This window comes from Chiloscyllium plagiosum, chromosome 11, assembly GCF_004010195.1.
Source record: "Chiloscyllium plagiosum isolate BGI_BamShark_2017 chromosome 11, ASM401019v2, whole genome shotgun sequence".
NCBI classification, from domain to species: domain Eukaryota; kingdom Metazoa; phylum Chordata; class Chondrichthyes; order Orectolobiformes; family Hemiscylliidae; genus Chiloscyllium; species Chiloscyllium plagiosum.
Genome location: NC_057720.1, coordinates 67,885,616 through 67,902,752, shown reverse-complemented (window position 1 = coordinate 67,902,752; position 17,137 = coordinate 67,885,616). Strand labels below are relative to the sequence as shown.

General features: G+C 38.3%; 1 protein-coding gene across 5 annotated transcripts in view; it reads left to right on the top strand.

Annotated features, from left to right (window-relative positions):
- The window catches only part of LOC122554524 (dual specificity protein phosphatase CDC14A-like), a 180,447-nt gene that overhangs the window by 118,501 nt on the left and 44,809 nt on the right, over positions 1–17,137 (top strand). For all 5 annotated transcript variants that reach the window (XR_006313008.1, XM_043699680.1, XM_043699682.1 and 2 more), the window contains exon 11: positions 3,929–4,091. Coding sequence is in view for 4 of the 5 variants with exons in the window: in XM_043699680.1 (XP_043555615.1) it covers positions 3,929–4,091 (163 nt within the window). In the remaining variant the exon portion in view is untranslated. The remainder of the gene's footprint in view (positions 1–3,928; positions 4,092–17,137) is intronic.

Sequence of the window (17,137 nt, the reverse complement as noted above, 5' to 3'; positions counted from 1 at the left end):
ACTGTTTGTGCAAGACTTACCTCCATGTAGAGGTCCATATGTACAATACTTGTTTTATATAGTGCTAGAGTGAAATAAAATAGGTGTGTATTTTCCTGAATTGTTGAGGAGATGAGAGATGATAGCCTGCTGATTGAAAAATTGCCAAATCCATCATTCAGTTTTCTCACGGAAATCAACTGATCCTGACCTGTATGTTGAGATCTCTTTCACTGTAGGTTAAAAATAGCTATCGAAATATCGTATCATGTTTTGTGACTTCATTGTCCTTTTACTTTATCCTTTCTCCTGCTTTCATTTACCAGGTATGAATGTTACACATCATCCCTGTTTAACATTACTTCCATTCCTTTATGTGGTTGTAAATCTGTTTTTTTCCCTCCCATTCTCAGTGGTGTCTACACCTCATCTCACACACATCCTATCTGAGTGTTCCTTTCCCTAAAGAGTAAAGAATGGATGAACATGCAATAGGAACAGACTGCAGAAAGTATGAGAATTAGGAGGGAGAGAATTAATTTCAGATACCTGATCCTAATTGATTGGAGGGTTTTTGTGGACAGAGGAGAGATGTAGCTGGTAAACCAGAGATTCAAGTAATGACTTAATATTATCATCCATATGTTTAGTTTGTGCTGAACATGTCAATTTGGCAGGAATGTGCATGTGCAGTGTTGGGAGGAGGCCAGATTTCTTTAAAAAAAAAGTATTTGCTTCAGAATTAAGCACTAGTAGGCTTGGTTCGTGATTTCAACATTCATTGCCTAATTACATTTCTTGTACCAATCCTATCACTCATCTTCCATCTGATATCTTGGCTGCAGCTATCTTTTCTGAAGAGTCTGAATATTTTCTGAAGGAAACTCACAATAAAAATGTTTAATACAAGAGAAATATTGACTGATTTTTAATTTCAGAAACCTACCGCCATGCTGATCATCTCAAACCTGGAACTAAATTCATATATAAGTAGTAGATGAAGATGGCTGTTAATTGCTTACTTTGATTCACTGGTGAGAAATAGAGTTGGTTCTCTTTAAATAATGCTTCCCAAACATTTTCCAAGTGTGACACTATTTTGGGACTTGAAAACCTTTGTGAGCAGGGGCAAGTGGGAGGGGAAAGATGTTTGAAAGCAGATTGATGGGATTGGTTATTGCTGCCTTGGACCTAATGACCCCATTTAGAGTTCTGACCCCATTTTGGGAAGCTGTGTCTTAAAACAAATGAGAAAAGTTTGAATTATATTCTCCTCTCCCCTACTCCCCCACTCCTAACCACAGCCACACTCCTCAACCCCCAAAGCATGTTAAAAATATATGAACTGTTGAACACATTTCTTGTCATTCAGTTAAACGAAAAGTCATTCACAAAATACCAGATAAGGAAATTAAAGGTAGAGTAGTAAAAAATAACTAATAATTAAGGAGAATTATATCCTAAGTTAACAAATGTAGCTGTGTATACAAACCATCAAGCATTCAACAATGAAGCACTCAACTTGGATGAAATGAAGAAACAATGGCTAGCCTACCATTATAAGGATAATCTGGACAAGAGATTGCAGTTAATCAATGTCACTAAAATATTCCCCAAGAGAAATGAACTATTTTGCGTCAGAATTACACTGATACAAAAATATCAACATTTAACTTCATCCAAAAAAACCTTCTTTGTTAAAGAAAAAGCAATACTGCAAAACTTAAACCATTAACATCCATATAAATGTGCAAAAGGCCTAAGGGTAACTTATTTCCAAGTTCTCTTCCAACAGACTCTACCAGTTTGGCAGACTCTACCAGTTTGGCACATAATCGCCAATTGAAGACTACAACAAGAATCTGAAAAATACCAGTTCCAGAATATGAAGAGCACAGTATTCCGAAGCTTGAGGCTTGCTGCGAGTTTGCTGACTGCAGTTTTCACAGGCAAATGAACTCACCAATCTGAGTCTGCAAAATACTGCAAGGAATATAGTTAAATTATTAGAAATAAAGATTACAAAGTAAATCAAGTTCAAATCTCAATTCTGCTGAATTACTGTGGATATCCTGGAAAAGTACTGGTGTCTCCACTAAAACACATGATTTGAAGGCTAATTTTTCAGTGTGATATTGGTGTTAGCTAATATTTATCATCTATAATGTAGAAAAGAGTAAGATTGAACTTTCTTGAATGCTAGTACAATATCTCTTAATTTCTTGAGGGAAGTGCACCTCGTCTGCTTGTTGTAACCATGCCCAGATTGTACTGTGCACACACAGTATTTTAATTCCAGTTACGTAGCTACACAGAATTGATCCAGCTACTTCCCACTAACTGTGTGCAAGATGTTTTCTATGAACAAAGGTAAATGTGTCAAATATTTGTACAAACCTCTATTAGCCTACCACAGACTCTGACAAAAGGCAAGGAAACTCCAGTGGTGAAAATCTTTAGGAACCATGGGTTTACAGTCACCTGTGCCTTGCAGTGCTCCACTTGCCATCTGTCAAGTTTTCAATTGCTCATGTGCTCCAAACTATGATTGTAATTAGGTAATAAAATGAATCACATTGCAAGACTTTGTAATGTAATATCTAATGATAGAGTGATTCTGTGCTTAAACTGTACTTGTTGAATAATCCCAGATCTGTTGGGCATTAAACTTAATGACAATTTCAGTTATCAGTCACGTCACAATTTAGCTCACTTACACTCCCTAGAATCTGCATATATATACAAGGCCCTGTCCTCTGTAAACAAAGGAATATGTCCATGTTTTGCAATTTTTTTGTACAACATAGAACTGTCCCATTGTGCATTGTCCATGTCAGCCCCTAAACAAATTAGTTGAGACGCCAGCCAGTCAGTACCATTTTCTTTGTAAGATAAATTGTTCGTTCCTTTTGCAGTTTAGTACTCTTGCATCTGTCCTGGTGATTGCAAAATGAACACCCTTGACAACATGCTTTTTTTTTTGCGAAAAAGGAAGTTGGAAGTTACACCTGTCTAATGAGGGAATAGTGAAGTTTAAGAAAATGATGGAGAAGTTTCCAATAATGTTGCTGTTTGTTTTGAGTATACTGGAATTCAAACAGAGTTCCCTAGACATTAATGCACAGTTCTACGGCTTAGCATTCCCTCTAATTTTCTTTCCAGGTGCATGGGACTCTGAGGCCTGCACACAACTGCGACTTTGGAACAGAAGTCAATGCTGTGATTGGCACCTTGGACCCCACAGCTTAGATGGGACAGTGCTGCTGAACTTAATTTTATTAGCTGAATTTTAGATGTTGACAACTAAATCTATAAATCATTATTCAAATTTTTGAACTTTCGTGTTAGATGCATTCTTTCTTATTTTTAAGTTTGAATGCGTTGTGTTTTTGAGATATGGGATCCTGCCTGATTTTGAATGGAGGCTGAAAATAGTTCAAAGTAATTGTCATTGTGACTTCCAGCAGCATTTGATCTTTATTTCTTCGCGCCTTCTTCTTGAAGGTGGAGGCTAATTGGAATTTAGGCACTGCAGCCAAGTTAATGATCTTAACGTTCTACACGATCATGCAAACATAGTTGCACTTTGTTGAGAATGCAAAGACATGGTAAGCTGTACCTTAGATCTGATACTAAGAAAAATCTCTAATTCTGCTGGTGAGATTATTAACAAAGTGAGCCAAGGTTCTAGTTAAATGATAGCTGTGCATGCACATGAATATTCAAAAAACTTGGCTATTAACCAACGTTTAATGGTCAAAAAATGAAAGTGTACGTGGAATTTGTTGTAGGCTTCTGCCTAAGTGAATTCAATCACTTTAGGATACTGAGGGACAGCACAAAGCTCTTTTAAACTGTACATATATATTCACTTCCAAAGTTTTTTTTTTAAGTATAAAGGTCAAAAGAATAATGAGATTCAATTTTGACCTCTTGAATTTATCTACAGGAAGCAAGGCCACATGTGGCTTGAAGGTGATATTTATAGGTCCTTGAAAAAACGGCAGAGTACCGATAAAGAATGCACTGGATTATCCCGGATCATTTCTGGCATTGATAGTCTTTCACTTGGTGGAAGCATGAAAATGCATTCCATAGATAAGGCAATAGAGGTAAGGCTGTTCCTTTCATGACCACAATCATGACAAATGTTTACTCTCTTCTCATCAATAACAATGCAATGAAACTGACCTTCTAGTTCTTTTTAAGAAAAGCCTGTAATTTGGAAACTGGTAGACAAAATGTCTGCTTAAAAATTTGCAATTCTCATTTTGTATGGTACTGCAACTGCAGCATTCCTTTACATGTCATTCTTGAGATGTGTGAATTATAGCAAAGCCAGTGGATTGTCACCATGATTGCATCAGTTCTTTTTAAAAAGATTACTAGTTTGCTAGGCATGAAGGTGAGTTCAACGCCTTCTGCTGTGGCAGATTTGCTGGAGAGCTTTTAATAAGATGCATGATGGGTGGGAACCCCACCACTTTCCCATCTCCTCCCCAATTAAATCTGTAAGGGAAGATCAGACTATGTAGGAGTGATGATTTATTTGTGTGTCAAGGTCTATTGCATTTTGTACTCTAATATTTTATGAAAGATGTATAATCATTGCAACATATATTACACTGTAACCTCTCCAGGCTTGAATGCTTGCGTCCAAGTCACATCTTATCAAACCTGGAACTAAATTCATAAATAAGTATTTTCTGGAATTCTTCACTAGATAAGGGCATCGCTGGCTAGGCCACCAGCATTCATTGCACATCCCTAATACCCAGTAGGCAGTTAAAAGTGAACCACATTGCTGTGGCTCTGTAGACACGTGTGGTCCAGATTAGGTAAGGACGCTGGTTTCCTTCCCTATGGAATTAAGAAATAATGTAGTTAACAAGTGTGTCAATCAGATAAAAATATCTACCTCAGACATAAAACAATGACAACTAGAAAGCACTAAACAAGCCACACATATACACACAATGTTTACGGCATTTTGTACTCTAATATCTTACTTAAGACGTGTAGTCATTGCAACATGTATTACACTGTCACCTCTTCAGACTTGAATGCTTGCAGAAGATGGAGCTTCACAATGTCAGGTTTTGCCTGAAAATGCAGCACAAGGTCATGTTTAAACACAGAAACTAGAATTAGCACAACCAAAAGGGAAGAGTAGGGTAACAATAAACATTTAGTATTAAAAGCTGAGTATATCCCCGTTTCCAGAAGTTTGGCAAAGCATTACCAGTTTCGAAAACTTTGATTTTTAATTTTATTTTATACTTAGTTCATCTGACCTCTCTTCCTCAGTCAACCATCTTGTCTCCCTCTCTCCTATCATACAAATTGTTGCAATGCTATGAGTGATAAGTGAATTATGGGCCATGCTGAAACAAAAATCAGATCAATGGTATTTCACATTTCTGGACTGGAGAGATTAAAGTGCACTTCATTCCTCTGTATTGAATTGCAGCAATGTGGTTAACGTTAGACCTTCTGCAGTTTCTTGCTATCCTTGACACAATTTTTTGTCACTTCTATGTGAGCAGAAAATTTCAGGATTATTCTCCCATTTCTAAGTCCAGAAAATTAATGACTGATAGGAGATTGGGTGAAGTCATAAAGGAAATCTTTTAAGAATGCTGGGAATTGACAAATGATGTTGCACTGAACCTGTGACCTTAACTTTAATGCCATCTTTAAAAATGACTTAGATGAAAAAAATAGGCGTTCTTTGTCCAGATTTGTAGATTACCCTAAACTGGGGGCAGAGTTCCATAACTGAAGCCTTAGGTTATAGAGGGACCAAGTTGAGTGGGTAGAATTGACAATTGGCTCTGAGAAAGGAAAATTAAATTTTTTCTTGTGGACGGAAGTTGGTGCTGTGGAGGAGCAAGGAAATCTTCATCTGTATACATGTCACACAAATCTAATGCACCATTATAACAAAAGCTAATTGAATGTTGACATCTTAGCTTAAAATAGTTATAATATAAAAATTGCCAATCCCCAGCTAGAGTACTATATTTAATATCAGGCACCAAATCTCAGAAATATATTTCCATTTTGAAAGAGATACAGTACAGGATCACCAGTACATTTAATACCAGTGCTTCATCTGTTGTGTTGTAAGGGCAGGTTAAAAAACTTCATTTTCATGTATTCAACGTTTTTGAAATGTTGAAAGCATTCTATAAGGTGGCGTGCAGAAGCTAACATCTCAGTTGTGTTCAAAGAGAGCAAAATATTGAAATTAAAGCCAGACTATTTCAAAATGAAATCAGGACCCACTTCTTCATGAGCAAATGGAACAGTGAAACAGCCCCTTTCCCACAAAGGCTGTGTATGTAGTTCAATTTAAATTTTCAAAGCTAGGGCATAAGGAAAAGGCATGCAAATTGTATTTAGGATACCAATTAGTTATAATGTAATAGCAGCTAGTCTCGAGAAATTCCATGGTATGCTTTAGTTCCTGTATTTGTATATGTGCGTTATGCATCATTCAATGCATCTTTCATTTCAGGAAATTCTCCTTTTCCTTTCTGTTCTCTAACCATCTCAATACATTATAGTCATCTTAATTCTGTATGCCTTTATTTTGTTATCTTTGTTACAGTAGCTGTCTTGATATGATGATGTATCTTTGTGAACACATCTTTATTTCCACCAGTATTTCCTCACTTAAGAACAATAAGCTGGCACAGTTATTGAATGTTCTTTTGTGAGCAGTATGAAGTGAATGTAATTTGCACAATATAAATTTGTGATGTTTATTGGTCTGTATTTCATTTATGGGATAAAGCTCAGTTTTTCAAAGTAGAATGCAGCATTTGATTTATGTGTCTCAATGGTACATTTTTTTTGAAACTTCAAATGCAAATTTTGTGTATCTATATATTTTTGAAATGTACCTGCAACATTTGCTTAGCATTCTTTTTGTGTAATCTGACTGACATTGGTTATCAGTTGTGCAGGATTCAATAATGAAAAGAATACATATTAGTCTTTACAATTAACTCGTAGAAATGTTGCATGTACTTGTTATTAGAACCGAGTCATATAGATTTTGTCATTAGGAAAGGAGTATTGTGGTGAAATAAATTTGAGCATATAACTGATTATTAGGACATTAATCTTAACTCACAGCACTCAAACATGTAACTAGCATTGCCATGTTGTTTTTGAATGGCACTCTACAGCATTCAGAAGCAGCAATGGTGAGGAGGTTGCAATGGTTTCAGTTTGTTCTTGCTGATTGTGAGAGTGTGAACAACTGCTTTATTATAATAAACACAGATGGTGGCTAATAGCAATATATTTGATCGAACAGATCAAATTACAACTTTTTGCTGTTTAATAAAGCTAATTAAATTTCGTCAAATGTATATTTAAATATTTTGTGCTATTAGATATTGCCATGTTGGTGTCCTACTTGGAATACTTTTGTGAATTAAATAGTTGCACATTCCTATTTCTGCACTTAATATTTGGAAGTTATTCAGTTTTACCCTCACATATTTTCAGAAGTTGCTGAGCAGCACACATAGATAAGGAAAAGGAGGGGTGGAGGATAAAAACTTGTAAGACTTCAGCAATGTTGGGATTTTTTTTTTAAGAGGTGGATAAAGTTAGCATCTTTAAAGGAGAGATGGACTGTACCTGATGAGAAGTTACTGTTAACAGTATCTGCTAAGATGAGAGCAGGGAAGGAAAGTTAGATTGTCAACAGTTTTGGTGGGAATAAGATTAAGGGATTAGGAGTTAGATCTTGTTGGCAAAATGAGCTTGGTGACCATTTGTAGAGAGTTAAGAGGGAAGAAAGAGAAAGATGTAGGTTCAGAATCAGGCCATTGGGTACCCTTGTGGGAAATTTCTACTTCATGGACTAGAGGGAGGGAATCCGCTGTGCAGATAGTCTCAATTCAAGAACAAAAACAAATCTGTTGGGTCCTTTAATTTGTAATTAGAGCTAAGAGTAGAAGGAAGGAACAGGGCAAAGATGTTTATAGTAAAGAAGAGATGCTAGACATTATCTTTACATTTCCAGGAAGACCCTAAAATAATAAGCAGTTTTGGCAATGATCCAGCCAGACCTGGTAGTCGTATAAGTTTTTTTAAGCTTTTGATTAAGAATTATTTAGAATATATTTCATTAGTATAAATAGGCTTGTAGTATTAATTATTGCAAGTCAGAAACTGCGTTACAGTTTAATAGAAAATAAGTGCACACACTCTGTAATTTCTAATATTAGTTAAATAAAGGGATTCTTATTTTTATCATAACAGATTTGTTAGTGCCAGTGTGACTTAAATTCCCAGTTGGTTTCAAGATCTTTATAAAAATGATTTTAATGAGAAAATTTGTTTTCCACCCAGATGAGGTAGCATGTAGCACATATGCTACTTTGAGCACCACATTTGGTATAAATAGAGCATGTGTCATTGTGATAAGACTGTTAAAGAATTAAAGGCAGCATAATTTATGCACTTAGTATTTAAACTCAGTGGCTTTAATTTCTCCCCTATCTGATTGTGATTCAGATTAAAATGTTTTTGTAAGTTTAAATTGCATCAGCTCAGATAATATGTTTACACTTTGAATTGGAAGGGATGTAAATTTACAAAAGTAGTTTTATATACATTCTTTCTTCAGTTGTGTTCAGAATTTGATTTTTAGAGGTCACAAGAATCTTTTATAGTAAGAAGTTATTGATAAGTGTCATTTTGATCAATATCCAACTACAAAAGATTTTTATATGTCATGATGGTACTGCGCAGAAAGGGGATTTTGGGAAGACCACTGACGATGTTGGCAGACATCTTGAGTTTTTTGAAATTAAGAAGCGGGTAATTGGGTCGGTGGTTGAGGAAGAGTTTCATTAATTAGAGAAAGTTGAATATTTTTGCATTGAGAGAGGAGGACTTTGTAGAAAGCTAACAATGGAAAATGAGAGGATAGGATGCAACCGGAGGATGCATAACTAGTCTGAAATTCATGGAGCAGTGTGAAAACCATGAGGGTCATACAAATTTCAAAGTATTGCCTGATGAGTGTGTGAACATGTGTGTTGGTGAGTTATGAAAAGGTGAAATGGTGCAGATAAAGATGTGAATTGCAGATCTTGGGCAGTTTTCGTGTTACTCTTAGGAGGGAATTGATCACAGCATTGATAAAATGGATCTGGAGAACACCAACATGTTTTGGCTGTAATGGGGATGAGATAAGGATAGAGAATGATGCACAAACACGAACATCTCTGTTCTAAAGTCTAGGATAGAACAAGATTCAAAATTTGCAGCCATCTGCTTCAAACAGAGCAAACGACTGAGTAAGAATCTTGAGTAAGAACATTCTGGAAACTTAAAAAGGAACACTTTTAGTTTTGTCAGTTGAACATGATATCTGTGATATGGGCTGGTGGTAAGATAAAACTCACCATCCGATACCGATGTTAATGTTGACTCTAGATCTATGGAAAATAATATAATTTAAAGACCAAGAATGGGAATGAGTCAGATTGGGAGTCTTTTAGATGGTTATACATAGTGAAGGAATAATTGTAAATGATTTAGTTAGTGTTGTGATACATAGAGAATGCATCCATGTAAGCCTGGAAAAAGAATTCCTGAAGGAGCATCATCAATTAATACTATGTAATATTATGAAGAAACCAGTGGAAAATGTATCTTGGTCATAAGCAATCCCAAAGGATTTAGTTTTGACCAGAGCAGTTGTTGACTGAAAATGAGAGCAATTTCATTTAAATAGGAAATGCTGTGGTTGAAAAGGTGAGCATGGAACAAGATACTATGGTACACTTGACTTAGGACCCAGGCTAACCATTATCTCAACTCTAACCCAAGTTAAGTTGAACCTTTCTTACTTTTCTTCATTCATTTTCTAATATCTTCCATTCCATTGGAAATAATACAATATTCTAAATGCATTTACAACATTAATTTTGTGGCATCTTTTCATAACATATTCAATAAACTGTTAATGGAGGTTTAATCTGACCATTTTACTCCAAACCTATAGCTTTATCCTGTAATGTTAAATTTTTGTTTTAATAATGAGCTCTTATGTTTCACTCATATTTCAGTCCCCATTCATGATCTTCAGTACAAGCCCAAATCATCAGTCTTTTTTCACTTGTTTTCTATATGTTTCACTTATGTTCTATATCTTGCACGTATGTTTCTGTAACAATTTCCTTTTCCAACAGATCAGTCATTGGACTTCGTCTCACTACCTCCCACTGTTAATCTCATTCTTGGCAGAATTTTCCTATCCCTGATGTGGTATGAGCAATGGCGAGAAAAGTGGGAAAATACGGTTAGAATAAAAATCAGAATTGTGAAGTCAAGAAAATATTTTCCTCAAGCCTTAAATGGCATTCCATAATTGAAGTGCAAATACTTCTATGCATTTACACCTCATTAAAGCCCCGATGCATCTTATTTATATGTCACCTCTGATTCTTCCTTTCTTCCCTGACAGCACAAAGACCAGACAAATACTCCCATAGTCCAAAAATGTGTAGATTAGGATTGGGCAAACTAAATTGCCCAAAGTGTTGAGGGATGTACAGGTGAGGTGGATTAGTCATGAGAAATGCAGGGTTATAGGGATAGGGTGGGTCTGGGTGGGATGCTCTTTGAAGAGTTGCTGTGGACTTGATGGACTGAATGGCCTGCTTCCACATTGGAGGGATTCTATGATTCTATAGATCCGAATGCACACCTGGAAGCTGCCACTTGCCGAATGCTTGTCCAAGCCATTAGGCAACTATATCTTCACAACAACATTCCTGAATGCTCTCTGGCTACCATCCTCCTTAATCTTACATCCAGTCAAGTTGGCATTGGCAAGCCACCAGCTTTACTACATCACCATGCCTGCATATGGATCAGCTCCAGTGCTACTTCAGCCCTTCAGTTCTTTACTTTGTGGCTCAGGTTTGAATGTGTGCGTCCCAGAATTGTTGCTGGACACAAAAATAGATAGGAAATGACAACATAAGCAGGCTACAATAAAAACATCGTGAGTGGGCAAAGCTCTGGCAGATGGAGTATAATGTGGGAAAATGTGAAATTGCATGTTTTGGCAGTAAGGATAAAAAGGAACATATTATCTCTCACTATTGAGATAATAAAACTCCAAGATGCCGAAAGATCCAGGTGTCCTCATGCATGAATCACCGAAGGCTAGTTACAGCAAGTAATAAAGAAAGCTGATAGAATGTTACTTATTGCAAAGAGAACTGAGTGCAAAAGTATGGAGGTTATGCTTCAATTATGCAGGGTGCTGGTGAGACCATACAGTATCGGTCGCCTTATTTGAAAAAGGATATAACTTTGTTGGAAGCAGTTCAGAGAAGGTTTGAGACTAATTCCCAAAATGTCTGGGTTGTCTTATGAGGAAAGATTGGACAGGCTAGGCCTGAACCTGCTGATGTTTAGAGAGGTAGGAGATGATTTGAGGGGTCTTGACAGTATATATGTTGAAAGGATATTTCTTCTTCTGGAAGAATCAGTAGCTAGGGGTCACTGGTTTAAGAAAAAGTGGTCCCCTATTTAGAACAGAGATGAGGCAAAAAATAATTCTGAGGGTTGTGAGCCTTCACAGATGGTGGAAGCAGAACCTTTTGGATATTTCTAAGGCAGAAGTTGATGACATTATAGCAAACAAGGGACATGAATGTGGAATTGATGTTACAATCAGAAAAGCCATGATCCTGTTGAATGGTGGAGCAGGCCTGAGGGACTGAATGGCCTACTCCTGCTCCTATATTCAGCAACACCTATGCTTTCCCCAGGTTGTTTTCAACATAGGGGCACAATCATCTCATACATCTACACAGCATGCACTTTATGATTCTTAACTTGCTTTGTTTGCATACGCTCTTTGTGTTTACTTGGGGCTGTAAGCCTTTGTATACTTCACATTGCTTTCTTAGCACATGTTCACTGATCTCAGCACTGTCTTTGTGGCTACTATCCTCTGTATGGATCGTGTTGCTTAGTGCATAGGGTCTTTGGTGCTTAGTTACAAGCTGCCAGCCTCTATGGTTTTGCATTGCTTTTTTACTGCAGAAAGAGAAGCAGATAGTTTGTGAAGGCAGGGGGTATGGAATATTCATTGGTGCGGACATGTCATTGGTGTGGACGTGTCTTTGTGGCACCATGTTGTGTCAGCGTCACACCTGCAGCATGTGTCAGCTGTTTATAGGATCAGCACAGTGCATGTGCTGGAAGGAAATGCCGATGTGTGAAAATCAAAGGGGAGCTGTTATTAATGGAGTGAACAGAGAGTAATATTGGTCAAGTGTATCACTATAGTCAGTCAAAGGATTCTTCCAATTTCAGTTTGTGAAGTTGGCTACAATCAGTCAGGCACTTAATCCAATAGGCAAGAAAGGGAGGATGAGGTAGGTGAGAGACTTTGGTGGACATAATGCATGCATTAGTGAGAGCTGTAGTCCATAAACCTCCAGCTGTCTGTGCAGAAACAAATTTGAAGTCAGCCGTGGCTCTGTGATTGAGAGGTAACAGAGAGATGATGTTGGCAGTGATCTTTGCAGAGCGCAGAAGATCATTAATCATGTTTCTGCACTGCTAGCTGGCCTGCTTTACTAGAGACACAGCACTGGCTCAGAGTTGCAAATTATGCCCATGTTGGCTGCAGTTGGTGGCATGGCACATGTTAGCTAGTTAGAAAAAAGGACTGCCATCAACCTTCATTAAGGTGTACAGGCCCCTTTCCTTTCCTCTGGCTATGACCTAAATGTAAAGCGGTCATTCCTGGCTTGTAGAATCTGAAGTGGTATGCATTTGGGTTTTCAATGTGGTGCCTGTGGCATGAACATCTGAAGATTCAGGCAGTTGTAAGCTCACCTCTCTGGCTGCACCATTTCTCAAGAAAGGTACCCAAGCTCACTATTATTAATGAGGTGAAGAGCGGAAGGTTCCTTGTGAAGTGTTGCCCCAAACCAAGGTGGACAAAGCACAATGAATCTCATTCGACAGAACATTTCAAATGAAAATGGGAAAATTCTGCTCTTGGTGTTTCTTGCTTATGCTTTTATGTTTATGAAAGCTGCACTTAGAATGTGACTTTCGTCTGATACCTTGGGATGCATGCAAAAGTTATTTGGGAATTCTGATATGCAAATTAATTTACAGTTTTAGACCAAGGGAGTTGCACCTAATCTGTGCCATTGGCATAGTTAATATTGTCTTCATCCTTATTGTTTTATGTGACCATTTGGAACTCGGTTAACAATTTATTTAAATATACAGGAGAGGTGCCTGTTTTCAGACAACCCTTCAGCAAAGGATGATGTGGAGCTTGTGCTCTGAGATTCATTTGTTAGCCTGTTCTCAGTCTCTCACCAAAGACCTCTCCAAAATTCCAGCCTGTCTAATCTCCACTTGTAACTATGTGTAGTAATCTTGCAATTTCTGACCTCATCTTATTTTCTTCCCCCAAGAAGCCACCATGTCTTGATCTCTTCATGTGGGTGCCAGTTTGTTGATTGGGGGTGGGGGTTGGCATCCTGACGTTGAGTGGTCACTCTGTGGCACGTAATGCAAAATGTGATTCTGCCATATTATTACATGTAAACGCAGGAACAGGAGTAGCCCACTTAGCCAGTCAGTCCTGCTCCTCCATTTCAGTTACGTCATGGCCAATACCATTTTTCTATTTCCCCTGTTGTCGTTAGTCTCTAGAAGTCTATGACCAAGGAGTGGCAGATGGAGTTTAATGTAGAAAAATGTGAGGCACTGCATTTTGGAAAAGCAAATCAGGGCAGAACTTGGACACTTAATGGTAAGGTCTTGGGGAGTGTTGCTGAATAAAGAAAACTTGGGGTGCAATAATTTCTATGATTCTATGATAGAGACCTTTGGGTGCAGGTTCATAGTTCCTTGAAAGTGGAGTCTCAGATAGATAGAATAGTGAAGAGGGTGTTTAGTATGCTTTCCTTTATTGGTCAAAGCATTGATTTTAAGAGTTGGGAGGTCATGTTGCAGCTGTAAAAAAACATTGATTAGGTTACTTTTGGAATACTGTGTACAATTCAGGTCTTCGTGAAGGATGTTGTGAAACTTGAAAGGGTTCAGAGAAGATTTACAAGGATGTTGCAAGGTTGAAGGGCTTGATCTTTAGGGAGAGGCTGAATCGGCTCGGGCTGTTTTCCCTGGAGTGTCGAAGGCTGAGGGGGTGACCTTTATAGAGGTTTATAAAATCATGAGGGGTATAGATAGTGTAAATAGACAAGCTCTTTTCCCTGGATTAGGGGAGTCCAGAACTAGAGGGGATAATTTTAGGTTGAGATGGAAAAGATTTAAAAGGGACCTGAGGAACACCTTTTTCAGGATGGTGCATGTATGGAATGAACTGCCAGAGGAAGTGGTGGATGCTGGTACAGTTACAGCATTTGAAAGGCATCTGGATGAGTAAATGAATAGGAAGGATTTTGATTAGGTTAGATTACTTAGTGTGGAAACAGGCCCTACGGCCCAACAAGTCCACATTGACCCTCCGAAGAGCAACCCATCCAGATCCATTCCCCTATATTTACCCTTTCACCTAACACTACAGGCAATTTAGCATGGCCAATTCACGTAACCAGCACTTTTTTTTTGGACTATGGATGGAAACCGGAGCACCAGAGGAAACCCACGCAGACACGGGGAGAATGTACAAACTACACACAGACAGTTGCCTGAGGCGGGAATTGAACCCGGGTCTCTGGCGCTGTGAGGCAGCAGTGCTAACCACTGTGCCACAGTTTAGAGGGATATGTGCCAAGTGCAGTCAAATGGGACTAGATTAGGTTAGGATATCTGGTCGACATGGATGAGTTGGACTGAAGGGTCTGTTTCTGTGCTGTGCATCTCTATGTTTCTATATTGATTTGTCTTGAATATGCTGCATAGATTTGAAATTGTAAAGCCAATAGGGTAGAAAATTTGAAAAATACACCACCACCTGAGTGAAGAAATTTCTCTTCATTTCTGTATTGTATGGCAAACTCATGTCCAGAGATTATGTTTCCTGGTATTAGGCCTAAAGGTAAAGTCGCCATAGTCTGACTGGACCATAGAGTTGCTTATCCATTGAAGAGAGGGATGACTAATGATGGTTTAACGTTAGGGTCACTATCCCTTGGGTGGGGGGGCAAGGTTGAGAAGGGGGCGCCTTCATGTTAACCTCAGTCAGTGCAGAAATTGAACCCACACTGTTGGCGTCACTCTGCATTGCAAGTCAACAATCCAGCCAACTGAGGCTTTGTCTACAACCCCTTTAGTTGCCTCTCCCTATGTGATGTAAGATGCACTGAAGATGTAGCTTGCAACAGTAAATTATGACTTGTTTTATAAGTCTGCAATGTTGTGGTTTGATATGTACCTCAAAAATATTTAAACACACAACCTAATTTTCAAATGGACTATGAAAAAAGTGCTGTTTGCAATTTTTAGCTTTCTGGATGTAGGTTGGTTTTCAGATGTTTCATCGCAATACTAGGTAACATCTTCAGTGAGCCTCCGAATATAGTCTGCTTTCTATTTATGTGTTTGAGTTTCCTAGGATTGGTGATGTCATTTCCTGCGGTGACATCATTTCCTTTTACTTTTCTCAGGTGGTAAATGGGATCCAAGTCAATGTATTTGCTGATAGAGATCTGTTTGGAATGCCATGTTTCCAGGCATTCCAACCGGAACTCAGTCAACAAACACATTGACTTGGATCCCATTTAATATCCCCTGAGAAAAAGAATAGGAAATGATGTCACCGCAGGAAATTACATCACCAACCCAAGGAAATTCAAACATATAAATAGAAAGCGGTCTGCACCACCAAGTGCTTCATTCGGAGGCTCATTGAAGATGTTATTCAGTATGGTGACGAAACATCCGAAAATGAACCTTCCAGCTCAGCAAGCAAACCTACATCCAGAACCTCAACCTGAGCCATAAATCTTCTCAAAACTCGCTTTTAGCTTTCTGTTTAGAGATTTGAGAAAAGAGGGATACCATTCTCAGTGTTATCGTTTATAGTTGGATTTTACTGGAGCTTTTTTTTTCACCATATTTGTTAATAATTTAGATAAAGAAATCTAAATTTGCACTCCAAGTTTATGAATGACCTAAGTGCCTGACAAAGCAGTAAACTGTGTGGATGGGAGTAGAAAGGTAGAAGGACATAGTGGTGAAACTGGTAGATGAAGTTCAGTTTGAGGGTACCTCCTTTGGTTGTGAGAATGATGAATTGGATTATTTTCTTAATGATGAGAGACTAGAAGCTATGGAGCAATCAGGTGATTTGATCCATATACATATCACTACATGCACAGGAACAAAAGAAATAGTCTAAAGAGCAATTAGAATGTTGGCCCTGGCATTGGGATACAAATGTGAAGAAATGATGCTTTCATTAAGCAGATTGCATTTTACCACACCTCAGTCCATTTTTGAGCTCCTTTCTACTAAGCCTGTCATCCTCTAAAGCTATGCTAGATCTTGCTTCTTCCACATTATATAAGCTGCCTTCTTCCTTTTGACGTGATGCTTCTCTGTTCTCGTCATCCATGACTCCTAAATCTTACCCCTTCTTGCCTGTCTCAGAGGAACAAATTTATGCATCACTTGCAACAACTGCTCTTTAAACAGTTTCCACACGTCTGTTGTGCCCTTTCTGTACAACAATTGCTCCCAATCTCTACTTCCCAAAGCCTGTCTGATAGCATCATAATTCCCTTTTCCCTAATTAAATATCTTCCCATGGCTATGGTATATGTGAGACAGTTGTGGTCACTTTCACCAAAGTATTCTCCCACCGTGAGATCTGACGCCTGTCCTGGCTCATTGCCGAGCACCAAATTCAAAATGGCCTCTCCCCTTGTCGGCCTATCTACATACTGAGTAAGGAAACCTTCCTGAACACACCTGACAAAAACAGCTCCATCCAAACCATCCGCACTAAGGAGGTTCCAGGCAATATTGGGAAAGTTGAAGTCACTCATAACAACAACCCTGCTACGTCTGCATTTTTCCAAAATCTGCTGGCCTGTGTTCTTTGATCTCCCTACTGCTATTAGGGGGTCTGTAGAAAACCCCCAATGAGGTGACTGCTCCCTTGCTGTTCCTAACT